The following is a 14,886-nucleotide window of genomic DNA, read 5'->3' as shown; positions in this document are numbered from 1 at the left end:
CGGAATCACCTTTGACCTTGAAAGCGAGAGCAAACATGCAGAAAACGTTTGGCCCGCTTAGGTTTGTGCACCTTATTATCTCCAAGCTGTTTTTTCAGTTATTCAAAGTCTTCTCCAAAAAGGAGCCTGCCTTTAAAGGGGAATGCTCCAAGCTGAGCCTTTGACAAAACATCCACTGACCAATTTCACAACCACAAGAGTCTCCTCGCCGAGACTACAGACATCATTGTCCTAGAAGAGGTGCGAATAAGATCATATAAGGCATCTGTCCCATAAACCACTGCTGCCTCTAAGGGTTCTGCCTGCTCAGGTTCTTGGGGCGAGAAATCTCTGGCACTTTGTAACTACTACACCCATCTCAGGCTTGCTCGAAGCATAAAGCTGCTGCACACTGCAGCTCAGATGCCCAGGGCAGAAACCTCAAAAATCTTCGAGGTGCACCTCAAGCTTCCTATCCTGGAGATGCTTCAAAGCTGCTGAGCCAGCTACTGGGATGGTAGTTCTCTTTTTGACTGCCGACATGGAAGCATCCACCTTCGGCACCCTCAAGAGCTCCTCAGGCACGGGATAAAGTTTGTCCATAGCCCTACTATCTTTGAGACCTGTCTCAGGGATATCCCACTCCCAGGTCATCAATTGCTTAACCATCCTATGGAAAGGAAAAGTCATGGCCAGGCTACATAAACCCGCCATGACCGGATCTACCGCGTCCTGTTCCAGCTTCTCCTGCAGAACTGCTATTCCCAGCTCCGCCAGGATATGCAGGATCATAGGGCCCAGCTCTTCTCTTTGAAATAAGCGAACGACCTTAGGATCATCCCCTTCCATAGCAGGAATCTTCCCCAGCTCTTCCTCTTGATCCTGACCACTGTTAGGAGGGGGGAGGGGGGGGACACCATGAAGCCCATCCCCCGAGGGCACCCCCTGGTCAGATTCCCCCGATGAAAGGTCATCTGTGTACTCCGCACCACTGGACCTTTGACTTTCCAGATCTTTGTGGCCCCCACCATCTCTGAGTGCCTAGGCACCTTATTAGGTGGTCCCTGAGAAAGCCTGCACCTGGGGGAAGAACTCCTCTTGGACCTACTGGCCAGATACCCTTTGGGCAATAAAAGCACAAATTCCGGGGAAAAATAAGAAGTACCCCCCAAAATCCCCCTCCTATTTTCAGACAGAAGCCATGCAGCTGAGTTAATGAGTAGTTGAATGGGCCGTAAAGTTGAGAACTATTGAAAACTTGGCTATTTAAACAGGCCTTTAATGAGAGTAACAGCTAAGCAAGCTATGAATTATGTTTATGCAATGCACAAAAGAAGAAGCAGGCGTAAATTTGCTCTTCAGAGTTCTTAAATATATTTTATGTATAAGAAAATGTAACTTTGGTTTTTTGATTTTATGATGTATGTATATTTTATTTGGTTTTACTGTTACAAGATTGTAAACCGATGTGAAGGTTAAGTCCATACACCGATATAGAAAACTGTGATAAATAAATAAAAATAAATAAGAACGGGGGACCCATATAAAGAGCATTGCAATAATCAATGATAGGAAAAACAGAGACCTGGAGCACTGTACGAAATTCAAATGGAAAGAGAAGTTTCTTGAGACCAGCCAATAGACGAAGTCTAAAGAAACCTTGTCTTAAAACATGTTTGATTTGAGGCTTCAATGAGAGAGTGCTGTCTAGGATAATACCTAAACTTTTGACCTGATTACTTATTGTAAAAAGAGCGGAGTTAAAGCATATAGTCGTTTCAGAGACTAGAGAGTAGGGATTGTAGAGAGCAAGAAATTCAGTTTTTGACATATTTAGTATTAATTTATTGTGTTCCAGCCATGATTTAATAGAAGAAAAGCAAATACTGATGTGACTTAAAGTATCATCCCAAGATGAGCGAATAAGAACGAGAAATTGAATGTCATCTGCATATAGTTTGTGTTTGTCAAATTTGAAAGAATTTTACAGAGGGGTGCTAAGTAAATGTTGAACAGTAGTGAAGAGAGAGCGGAGCCTTGAGGAACTCCAGTTTTAATCTGAGAAACATGTGAGACGTCAGTATACATTTTTACTTGTTGAAAGCGATTAGATAAATAAGAAAGGAACCAGTTGGGTACTGTACCAGATAAACCAGCTTTCTTGTAAACAAAAGAATAGTATGTTGTGATCCACAGTGTCAAAAGCTGAGGAAGTATCGAGAGAGACTAATATGTAGTGAAGGCCATTAATAATACCTCTTCTAATGGTGTCAGTTAAAGAAAGAAGTAAGAGTTCTGTAAGAGTTTGGACAAAATCCAAACTGTTGAGTACAGAGAACCTCAAACTGAGTCAATGCTGAAGCTTCGAGAATTTTTGAGAAAAAGGGTAATGATAAGATTGGCCTATAATTGGACAGATCAGAGGAGTCAAGATTGTTTTTTTTCAGCAGAGGACAACTGTTAGGGACAGTACCTTCATTTAAAGACAAATTAATTAAACGTGTAAAGAGAGGAGCTATCGAATCTTCAGCAGCTTTAAACACAGCAGATGAACAAAGAGCTTTTGGACAGATGGTGATATTAGATTTAGCAATGAGGTCAGGGACCTCCGTTGATGATATTTAATCAGTCAGACTAGGCAGGTATTATGGAGACAACTTCTCCTAAGTACCATTTGGGAATATTGACAAAATTGGGTCATAATTTTTCAATCTTTAAGTTGAAAAATTTGAGAAAAGAATCCGCAAAGAGGTTGTTAGAGGATAGCGGATTCGGTGGTGTTGAATTGGTGAGACATTTAACGATGTTGAACAAAGCTTTAGGGTCATAACTAGCATTACTGATTAAATTCAAAAAGTACCTTTTCTTAGCTTTCAAGATACAGGTTTGATAAGTCTTTAAGCATGCTCTGAAGGCTTGTCAAGAAGAGAGGAGGGGTGTTTACGTCAAGCACGTTCTGATTTTCTCAACATTGGGCGAGCAGATTTAACCTCAGAAGACATCCATGGCTAAGGTTTAAAGGACTCTGAGGAAAAGGATCTAATTAGAGCCTATGTATTAAGAATTGAAAGAAGTATATTGTCCTATTTGGTGATAGATTCAGAAATGTTAAGAAAAGACATTGATGATCTGGCTAACGTAATAGTGGAAGAAAAAAATATCATATTCAATTTTATTACGTTTAACATGATTGGCAGTGCTCTGAAGAGTGATGAATGAGTTGTTTGCAGTACTGAATTGAATCAAAAAATGGTCAGACCATGGAACTTGACTAACTGTTAAGGAAGAGACAGCAGACTGAGAAAGGGACTTGTTAATGAAAACAAGGTCTAGGGTGTGGCCTAGTTTGTGGGTAGGTTCAGAAATTAATTGACTCCAACCAAGTGAATCCATAATATCAAGAAATAAAGTACAGCAAGGGAGAGGAGGAGAGATGTCAATTTGTAAGTTAAAGTTAAAGTCTCCAAGAATGATTATATATCAGTCTTGGAGAGCATTAGCAATTCAAAAAAGGGTGATAAATTATTAGCAAGTAATTTTGGGGGAGCATAAACTAAGCATAATGATAAACTAGTGGCAGAAATTACTAGTATTTCCAAAGAGGAATTATGTGAGAAGGTTTCCATTTTAATATTCATCCACAATGACAGACTCAGCTCTTACAGTTTAGTAAAGACTTTAGTGATCACATTTGGGGCTTTCCGTTCATGCAGGCTGCTTCATGAGCCCCTCAGTTTCTTCCAGAGCTTAGCTTCAGCTAGGTAGTCAACTCTTCAGTGAGGCGGGCAGATATTAAGAATGGCTTTCATTCTTCTGTCTACAGGTAAGCAAACTTGCTTTTTCCATTGACAAGCAGGCATGAATTAGCCATTATGCATGGGGAGTCCCAAACTGAGGGTTGTACTGCAGAAGCACTTAAGGACAACCTGATTTCACTAGGTGGAAATAGACTACTGGGTGAACAGGCTGTCTTCTTCGGACATGCTGTCCAAACAATAGTGGGATCCGAAGGTGTGATCAGATAACCAAGTAGCAACTTTGCAAATGTCTTCAATAGCAGTAGCTCTGAGATGAGCCATTGAAGTTGCCATGGCTCTCACTTGATGAACCTTGATAGAGTTGTTCCCACTGGTTCTGAAGGCTTCAGTGAAGGCCCCATATATGCAGAGGAGTCAGAGGAAACTTATGCACCACAGCAGTGATGTGTCCAAGGAGGATCAGGATGGCCCTTGCTGATGATTTTTCCTGTTAAAGGACAGACCTTATCAGTTCCCTCAGCAAAGCAGTTCTTTCAACAGAGAGAAATGCTTTCTCCTGAAGCAAGTCTATCCAGGCTCCTATAACCTGAATTCTCTGAGCAGAAGGGCCATCTTTGAAAGAATGGATGCTTGTAAGAAAAATGCTGGTGTCAGGAGGGAGCCAGTTGGTCCCCCGCTGCAGCTGATAAGCCACTATGTTTTGAATATTGTTACTGATTAAATTACCCCCTATACAGGTTACATCCAATAGCTAGACAATCATATACATCCTCTTGGAGGCCACTTGCTTGTAGCCATGTGAGCCATCAGGCTCCTATAGAAGCAATCAAAATCCTCAATGCAGTATAAAAAGGCTTCATAAGCAGAAAGGATCAGGTGCTCTCACATTCCTCCCCTGCTCAGTGGAAGTCTGCCTGCTATGAATCTGCCAAATCCATCAGAGGCTTTATACATGCATTTATACAGAAACTGCATTATGTACAGTTGGTAAGCTCTGGATGCCTGGAAAACTTTTTGGAATGATCACAAGTACACTTAGCATATTTCAACACTAACTCCACAACTACCGAGTGGTAGAAGTTGAATGACCCCAAAACCTGGGAAAGCTTGGACCCTGTATTTTACATCCGGTTTCCAGGCCACCAGCAGGCATATCATCAGTGTTTTTCACATCCTAATCTGGAGGTCCTGAAGGAGCTTGTGAACTGGGATAGCTGCAGAATCCTCTGGAGGTTAAAGAAACTGAATAAGCCCCAAGACATATGTTTTTGGGGTTTTTCTCCCAATGCTGATGGATGGCAATTGGAGTAGCAGAGATCCTCTAAAGGAGAAGTATGCTGAGGCAAGTCAGGTAGGGGATCTCCCAACCACTGGGGAACACTAAGACATGACCCCGAAGAGAATGAGGGAAATTCAGGAGGAAGCTTATGCTATTCTGAGGAAGAAATATCTGGTAAGAACTCAGAATGGACAGAGTCCACTGCATCCCTTTCCTACTTGATAGGGGACTCACCTAGATGAGAAGAGTCCACCACCTCATGGTGAAGGCTTAATCCTAACTCTGGAAACTCTTGAGGAAAGGCCTACACTGGTATAGGACTTTGGGCAGCCTCACTATGTGAATAAATTCCTTCATTTAGAATGGGAGAGGTTCTAATTTCCCTCTCTGATCTCCAGGGCTTAAGGATGCAAATAAATTCACTAGTTCCAACAGTTGGGCTCCTGTAGGCCTGGAAACCCTCTGCCCTGCAGTAAGAAGAGCAACCATCCTCTTTAGAAACCCACATTGGTTCATCATCATCACCAAAGGCAGTCTGTAGTCATGGAGGAACTATGCACTGTAGTGGCTGCCTCTGTTGTGGCTGGCTTCAAGGTGCTCTATGCTAGTTATGTTGATATGTCCCATGTAATGGTGCCTAAGTCCTCGAATGGTGCCCCGGAATCTCCTGCTGCACTCTAGCCTCAGCAGCTAGACTCCTGAGCTTACTTGCCATAATGCTCTGCTCTGATACAACTGATGGTACCTTGGCATGCTTGCTGAATATAACCTTGCCTTAGAGTGCAAGTTCCGTGCCGAGGAAATAGATGGCACCATAGTCAGCCTCAGGTCCAGGTAAAGCAAATTATTTGGCACCATGAATCTTCCACATCATGAAGCATGAAGGGTTGACAAATCTATCACACAACTGGGCACTGAAGAGGGGCCTGCTGCGGCAAGCCCTATGCCAACAGTACTGACTTTTTCTTTGGCTCCAAGGGAACAACCCTGGAAGGAGTCCCTTGAGTCATTTAGACACTCTTCTTGGTGCCTTGTCCAGCGCTGAAAACTTCCATACCATGCTCAACCCCTGACCTGAACGGGAATCCAGAAACAAGTGCCACAGTGTAGGGGAGCCTTTTCGGGCTTTCAGGATCAAGATGAGGAGGATTCCCACTTCAACATCCAGTGTCAAGAGCCCGATGATGCCTCACACTTAAATAAAGAGTAGCTACACTGTCCAGCCTTGTGCCAACACTTGGAGCTCTTGCTCACCGATCCCTTTCTTAGGGCCTCCATCTTCCAAATGCGATGCTGCTGCGCCCTAGAGGACATCAAACCACAGCTGTAGCATTTGGAAGAGTTGTGGTCCAGGCCTAGGTAATGATAGCAGACAACATGTATATTTGTAATAGACATCCAGCGCTTACACATACAGGCCTTGAAACCATTGGGCATGGGCTTCTTGGCCTTGACTTTTCTTAAATTTTTTTTTTTTTGTTAGAACTGAAAAGTTCTGTTTGAGGGGCTGCCAAGGCAGCAGCAAGGCACAAGGTCAAAAGTTGAAAAAATGTAAGAGAGAGACTGGGACAAATTCATGCAGTATCTGGAAGAAAGATTCAGGGGCTCACAAGGCAGCGTGCGGGAACTCCTACGAATGCTAAATCTTTGCTGAGCTCAGAGAGCCGGGTCTCTCTCTGTGCCAGTACCATCAGATGTCGTCACCTCCATGATTAATGCCTAATTCATGCCTGCATGCCAATGGAGAAAGAAGAGATCAAAAAGGAGAGCAAGCAAGAAAGGAGAAGAAGAAAGAGAGCAAAGAAGGGAGAGACAGCAATGGAGGAATTGGGAGAGGAAGAATGGAGGGAAGCGTCATAGAGTGTGAACCCTTTAGCTGTGGTGGGATTGGTGTTGCCTGGCTCGCAAACCAGCTGGGCCCCCACCAAAAGTAGGCAGACTTGCCCAGACTGGGACATGAGCTAGACATCACTGTTATCAATCTCTTCCCCTGCAGGCTGAGCCCTTGGATTCAAAGCAGGACTTAGGCGAAGATCCCACAGGTGAAGTCAGTAACCAAGCCAAGGTCAGGGCCGGCAGAGAACAGGCAGTGTAAGGATCCAGGCAATGGTCTACATAGGTGGTGATCAGGCGAAGTCTAGATCCAGGCAGAGGACAAGCATGGTGGTCAGTCAAATGAAGGCGGGCAGGAGAGTCTAGAGCAAGGCAAGGCGAAGACTGATGCAAGTTAGGGGCGAGCTGGACGAGGCAACGCTGAAGAAGACAAGGCAGGGGCGAGATGGACAAGGAGAAGGCAAAGCTGGAACAGACAGATGAGGCAAGACTGGAACAGGCTGGAGCGAGGCTAGGAAAAGAAGCAACATACACTGCTGGCAAGGTACGGCACGGAACCTGTTCCTGAGGCATCAGTGGACTGCAAGACTGGGCCTTTAAATAGTCAGGTTCTGGTGATGTCATCAGGGTGCACCATAACTATCTTTCCATTGTGGGATCTTTAAGACTCAGCATGTGTGTGTGTGCCTAAGGGGAGAGAGACATGGCAGCGTCCAGCATGCTCGGCGTACTGCCACATCGATAGCATCCTATGGTCTTCAGTGTCAACAGCAACCCGGGGCTGGGTGAGTGAGGCCAGTCATGGGGCTAACCCACGACCAGCCAAATGTTACAGCAGGAAGAGAGATGGGGAAGGAGAGATGCACACAAAAGAGACCGAGCTGAGATGGAGAAATAATGCTGCAGGTAGAAGAATTCATGACTCTGCACCATTACTGGGAGGAAATACCAAGTCCTCTGCAGAGAAGATGAGGAGTAAAGGCAGATGTGAGGAAACTGAAAGAACAAGAAGGAGAGCAAAAAATGAAGCATAAATGAAGTGCAAGAAGCAGGGAGTTACTCAGCATTTTCTGGTACCCACAACTGTGCTAGAAACTGCCAGGTAGGTGCTGATATTCCTCTCCTCTAGGTAGGCATCACTCATAAGATAGGTCTCTTCATGTCTCCTTTTGCTTATGTAATGAATGGCACCTACCTGTAGGAAAGGTGAATTAGTGCCTATACTGAGATTTGTAGCACTATCATATGTATGCAAAGTGTTCCTGTGTGTTGTTAATCCTGGATGGCGCTGATTTATTATAGCAGTGTGATGCACCATTCCTTGTACAGATCAAAATATCTATGTATGAATATATAGATATCAGACATTTTTAGGACAATAGATGACTCTTGCTTCATTGTGCTGTATGATAATTCCCAAGTGAGGGCCCCTCATTAAAAAACTGGCAGCACATCACTTGTTACAATACTAAATAGACAGAAAAGAAAAATGGTTGAGTAGACATCATGATACAGGTAAAGAAAAATGCCAATTAAGTGATTAAAGCTGATCACCCTATTTGAGGTCTGAAAGGAATTATTTTTCACTGTGCTGCATAACAGACCTGGCTATTCCAGCAAGCCTTCCCAGACTGATTTTCCTCTTTTGCTTTCTTTTAGTATTTTATTGAGCCTTTTATTTGTATTTTATTGAATTTTATATGAACATTGTTTTTTTATATTTTATGTATGATGTGTATGCTCTATTTTATTTTTATACTGTTATTATATTTGTTTTCTTTGTTAACCGATATGATGTTGTTTCGAATACCAGTATGGAAAACTAAATAAATAAATAACAGGCCAACAGATGCAGAGTGTGTCTGTGTGTATGCACATGCATTATGTGTATTTGTATGGAGAGGGAGAGTTGCCTTCTCCTGGACTACCATATAGATAGCTCTTATCCATTTGGAAGAAAGTTGGATTTGAAGAACCTCTGGCCATCCATCCTGTGCTGTCAGCTGCAGAGTAATCGATAATATCACCTTGTCACCTACTTTCCACTAGAGAGTGGGATGAGATGAATTCACTAGAACAGCTGCCACTGGCACAAAATGATTGCTGTCAGCAGCAGCAGGATCCTCACATTTGAGGTAAGAGTGCTGAATAACCAGTTGACCAGCCAGGCAGCCATTTTGATCTGGTTGGAAAATGATCCTTTACTTTATTTTGCCATCCTAGTTGTCTTTATATTCACTCCTGGACTTCATAGTCCAGCGTATCTGGATGATGTTGGATGACCGTTGATGAAACGTAAGCAAATGGTTAGCAATCATCTTGCAAGGTCCAGATGCTGCTCACACTTCATCAACATATGCTAATCCCCAGTATCTTGACTAATGCCCCAGACACTTCCTTAAGAATAAATGAAGTGGAGGATCTTTTGACTCAAGAGGTCAATAACATCTCCCCAGGATGCAGAGAGCAGGCACCCCCCTCTTTCCCACAGCCTGACTTGGAGCTGCTCCTGGTGGCACTTACCAGGCTGGCATCCCTCTCCCGGGAGCGCTCGTGGTTCAACTTTTGCATCTGGTTTCTCTCCTCCTGAAGACTATTTTCCAGCTTTAGCACTTCTGCGCTTAGCTTCAGGATTTTATCCTTCTCCACCTGAAAATGAGGCAGTATCACTAATGAAGACCACCATAAACAAAAAGGCAAACATTAGATATCATGTCTTATAGTTCCCCCTTTTCAAGGTTGTCCTTTTTATATGCAGAAGCCATGCAATGCTTTTCTGCAGACTCCATCCCCACCCAAATTTCATCGGGGTGCTATCAGGTATGATGTTATCTTTCCAAAGATACTTTGATGGCCATTGTCAGCATGCATGAGATCGATATTAGGACTAGGTCATACAGCCTGAGTAAAATGCATAGGGTTGAATACATTTTTAGCACATTTGAAAAATGCCATTAGTTTTGATATGCCTGTCTGTCTCTCATAGGAGCTGTTCAAGACTATGGGGCTGAACAGAGTAAAATGTGCATTAATCAACTCATATGTTTATTAATCATTCTTGGATTTTTTTGCAAGAGAGTAAAAAAAACTTTTGATTTGTTTTTATTTTATTTTAATCAAAAATTTAAAATAGGCTGTCGTTCTTCTAAATGCAGAACAGCTGGTTACCCCTAAATAGGTGGTCCTCTTAAGGTTTCCTAACAGAGATTAAGGTCCACTTGGCACTGCTCTTTGGCCAATTACTAGCTGGAATGATGTCTCCTACAGGTGTGAAGTGGTAGTGAGGGAGTGTGTGCTATTGTACTACTCTCCCTACAGTGGTCTTCCTAAGGATAGAATTAAATCTAAGTTCTCTTACTTTACAGTAAGTGGAGGAATGGCCTAGTGATTACAGCAGAAGACTGAGAACCACAATTCAAATTCCACTTCATACACTGATGCTTCTTATGACCTTGGACAAGTCACTTCACTCTCCAGTCTCCACTGCCTTAGGTACCAACAGAGATTCCAAGCCATATTGAGCAGGGGCCTACCTACTTACATGAACTGTAACTTGTCTTGAGCAAAGATTTGACAAGGCAGGTAATTAAATTGAAAAGAATCCAAAATCCAAACACTGCCTAGTACTAGGCCGTGAGAGGCTTCTAAGAAAACTAAAAAGTCTTGGGATAGGAGGCGTTGTCTTTTCGTGGATTACAAACTGTTTAAAAGACAGGAAACAGAGAGTAGGATTAAATGGTTAATTTTCTCATTGGAAAAGGGTTAACAGTGGAGTGCCTCAGGGATCTGTACTTGGACCGGTGCTTTTCAATATATATATAAATGATCTGGAAAGGAATACGAGTGAGGTTATCAAATTTGCGGACGATACAAAATTATTCAGAGTAGTTAAATCTCAAGCAGATTGTTATACATTACAAGCGGACCTTGCAAGACTGGAAGATTGGGCATCCAATGGCAGATGAAATTTAATGTGGACAAGTGCAAGGTATTGCACATAGGGAAAAATAACCCTTGCTGTAGTTACACGATGTTAGGTTCCATATTAGGGACTACCACCCAGGAAAAAGATCTAGGCATCATAGTGGATAATACTTTAAAATCGTCGGCTCAGTGTGCTGCAGCAGTCAAAAAAGAAAACAGAATGTCAGGAATTATTAGGAAGGGAATGGTTAATAAAACAGAAAATGTCATAATGCCTCTGTATCGCTCCATGGTGAGACCACACCTTGAATACTGTGTACAATTCTGGTCGCCGCATCTCAAAAATGATATAGCTGCGATGGTAAAGGTACAGAGAAGGGCAACCAAAATGATAAAGGGGATGGAACAGCTCCCCTGTGAGGAAAGGCTGAAGAGGTTAGGGCTATTCAGCTTGGAGAAGAGACGGCTGAGGGGGGATATGATAGAGGTCTTTAAGATCATGAGAGGTCTTGAATGAGTAGATGTGAATCAGTTATTTACACTTTCAGATAATAGAAGGACTAGGGGGCATTCCATGAAGTTAGCAAGTAGCACATTTAAGACTAATCAGAGAAAATTCTTTTTCACTCAACGCACAATTAAGCTCTGGAATTTGTTGCCAGAGGATGTGGTTAGTGCAGTTAGTGTAGCTGGGTTCAAAAAAAGTTTGGATAAGTTCTTGGAGGAGAAGTCCATTAACTGCTATTAATCAAGTTTACTTAGGGAATAGCCACTGCTATTAATTGCATCAGTAGCATGGGATCTTCTTAGTGTTTGGGTAATTGCCAGGTTCTTGTGGCCTGGTTTTGGCCTCTGTTGGAAACAGGATGCTGGGCTTGATGGACCCTTGGTCTGACCCAGCATGGCAATTTCTTATGTTCTTAATATTCATATAAGCCCAATCTAAGTTTAAACACCTAAATGTACAATTTATAAACACCTAAAAATAGAATTTCTAACTATAATTCCTCCATGTATAATAGGCAATTTGATTAAAAACCTTTCTTTAGACTTCAGCTCTAGAAAAGTATGCAAAATAAAAGTGAAGCCCTTCCCTCTCGCTACCCTGTAACTGCTCTTGTGCCATGCTGTGTGTTAGGGATGCCCTCTCTTTTCACCATTAACCCTTTTCTTTGATTTCTTAGCACAGATATTTGTTAATAGAATTCTCTCCTTCCAGCACTACAACTTCCCTGGCACTGCTGTACCTCTGTGCTCTGCATTAGGACTGCTTTCTCCTTGCACCATTGCCCCTTCCCTTCCTTCCATTTTAGGGTCAAGTCTGCAAGTTTGATATTGACTTCAGCAGTCTCCAGCCGACTCTTGTGTAGGTCAGAGATAGTGCGGTCTCGGATGGATGATGCACTCGCTAGTTCCTCTCCCAGCAGCACCACCTTCTGCTGACTGGCCAAGAGTTGGTCCTGGGTAGATCGGAGCTTCTCAGTCAATGCATCTACCTGCAGCTGCATAGCATAGTACAACAAAGAGATGGGTAAATGCTCAACAGAATACCAATAGAGAAATGTATTAGTACACAATATTATACAATATGGCAGAGATCCATCTGCAAAACACCACACAATACAGCAGAGAGATTCGTCACTCATGTCCCAACACAATACAGAAGGGGCTTGTCATACAATACAGCTAAGAGATGTGTGACCTCATTATTGCCTCTGCAGTGGAGGGATGGCTTGCTCCTTTCTCTGTTCCATCTGTGGCACCAAGATATGATTTATAGACTATAGGAATATATATATTATTTCTACATTGTCTGCATGTGAAACACTTTATGAAAAGAAAGTATACTCACTTCATGATATGCTGCTATCTGAGCAAAAAGATTTCCTATCAAATACCTGGTTTTCTTTAGAATTACCGTTCCACCCCACATATCTTCCATCCTGTGCCTTCCCACTGTTGAATCTAAGCATTTGTTTCTAATGCAGTATAATGCATGTTCATGTATGTGTTTGTCTTGTTCCACCCATGTAAAAATTGTTACTTAAACATTTGACTCTCAAAACTAGGTAGTCCACATTGAAGGAGCTGCAAAAGAATGAGACCTCAATTTTATGTTTCTGTTTAATAAGTCAGCAGACTTTCTATTTCTTGTATTTGCTGAGGAATGTCCCATATACTGTTGCATGCACACTGGGGTAATTGGCTTCCAACTATTAATTTGTTCGAGCTGTGTGTAGGACAGAAGTGGAGTTCCTGGGAAGAAATCTCTTAGAGAGAGGTATGGTCAGCAGAAGAAAGGAAGTGATATTGCTCTTGTATAAGTCCCTGGTGAGATCTTATTTGGAATACTGTGTACAATTCTGGAGATCGCACCTTCTAAAGGATATAAACAGGATGGAGTGGGTCCAGAGGGTGGCTACTAAAATGGTCAATGGTCTCTGTTCTAAAGCATAGGGGGATAGACAAAGATCCAAACATGTATTCCTGTGATGATTTGGTAATAGTTCCTGTGTAGAAAAGGGACTGTGCCTTTAAAAAAGCAGGATTTCTTTTCCTTGTCTAAGAATACCAGGGCTGAGAAACTGAGATCACTTGGGTTTCAGCCTACATCCCCAGAATTCCTAGTTGACTGATTTTGTGTGAGCGCCAGCAGGATGGAATGAGCCTTGGGTGTGCTAGTTACACTTCCTTTGGTAGCTGCTTTAGGGGCCGATGCAATAAATGGGCGTAGAAAGCGGGCACTGAACAGTCAGCGCCCGCTTTCTTAATGCGCCCCAGGCGCCATGCATGCAATATTTAAATTAGGGGGTTGCCCCCTCATGCCTCCTTGCTAACGAGAACCTGATCGGTTTTCCTAACTCTGCCGTCTGAGCGCACTGTATTGCATCGGTCCCTTAGTGTATAAGAGGTGTCTGCAGTAACACTAAGAGGGGGGATCAAAGAGAGCAAGCAGTTCCCAACAGCTCCTTTCCAGCCCCAGCTATGGAGGCAGCAGCGGCAACAACAACAGAAGACTGAGACTGACTGGAAAAACCATTCTGAATTTAAGTTAAAGGTTATGTTTATTGAGAATGAGACTGTCTTATTTTGATTACCAAAGACTAACTTTAGGGAAAAGCCAAAGTGATCTATATACAAGTCTGTTGAACACTTATCTTGAAGGGAAAAGGACAGGCAGATTAAGCTTAGCTGTGCAACATTGAGTAGTTTATGAATACAGGAGCTGTGGGTTCCTTTAGTAATGTTATACAGTGACCCTGTAATCTAAACTCTCAATGAACCGAGGACAGCTTTAGAGTGTTGAAACTAACAGGGGCTTGTTGAGTGATTTACTAAGCAAAACTGTATGTTTAGTCCAAAAGCACTGCTTCAGAAGGTTGCAGTTAGCAGAACTTCCCTAATTGATAGTCTTGTTAGGAAAAGCTGCATGATAGGGAGGTTGGAGTATGCTAATTAGCATGCCTGCAACTAATGGGGCTTTCTTGAAGATCTGCTAGGAGCACCTGCACAATGGCTAAAGCTACTATTTGAAGAGGAATTCCAATATTGTTATAAGAAGATCTGTGTGTTGGGTTCAACACACAGATACTAGAAGGTTTGCAGTTTACACAGAATTGTTAAACTAAATGGCTATTAGAAGAAACTTAGGGAATAGCCACTGCTATTAATTGCATCAGTAGCATGGGATCTTCTTGGTGAATAAGCCCATAGTGGGGTGTGTTTCTGGAACCTTAAACTGTAAAGGCAGTTACTAAAAATTAATGAAAGTTGTTTGTAAGAAGCTTAAATACTTCTTTTGGCTGTTAATCTGGTCTCATGCTTTAACAGGTAGTAAATCCTGCACTGAAGCTAATTGGAATTTCCTAAACGTTGTGTTGGGATGAATTCTTAAACCTGCTGTGTAACTAAAGGAGAAGGAAAATAAAGTTGTATTCTTTTTTTTTTTTTTTTTTTAAATCAACAATTTTTATTGTATCCAGTTGTATCCATTGTATCCAGAAAACAAGGCTGAAACAATGCTATCTTGAACAATACTTACAAAGGCAAGGATACAACACTTTTTTTGAATACAGAATACAGAATACAAAATCCCAAAAGCATAATCCAAAG

At 42.3% G+C, this 14,886-nt stretch overlaps 1 protein-coding gene across 1 annotated transcript in view; it reads right to left on the bottom strand.

The window, feature by feature from the left end:
• CALCOCO1 (calcium binding and coiled-coil domain 1) overlaps nucleotides 1-14,886 on the bottom strand; it is a 167,075-nt gene that overhangs the window by 57,980 nt on the left and 94,209 nt on the right. The window contains exons 9-10 of the mRNA XM_029595193.1: nucleotides 12,021-12,275; nucleotides 9,373-9,498 (exon numbers count right to left, since the gene is read on the bottom strand). Coding sequence (XP_029451053.1) covers nucleotides 9,373-9,498; nucleotides 12,021-12,275 — 381 coding nt within the window. The remainder of the gene's footprint in view (nucleotides 1-9,372; nucleotides 9,499-12,020; nucleotides 12,276-14,886) is intronic.

The sequence above is a fragment of the Rhinatrema bivittatum genome, chromosome 3, assembly GCF_901001135.1.
Source record: "Rhinatrema bivittatum chromosome 3, aRhiBiv1.1, whole genome shotgun sequence".
Taxonomy (NCBI): domain Eukaryota; kingdom Metazoa; phylum Chordata; class Amphibia; order Gymnophiona; family Rhinatrematidae; genus Rhinatrema; species Rhinatrema bivittatum.
The sequence above is the reverse complement of the archived record's forward strand: the minus strand, read 5'-3'. Positions and strand labels throughout refer to the sequence as shown.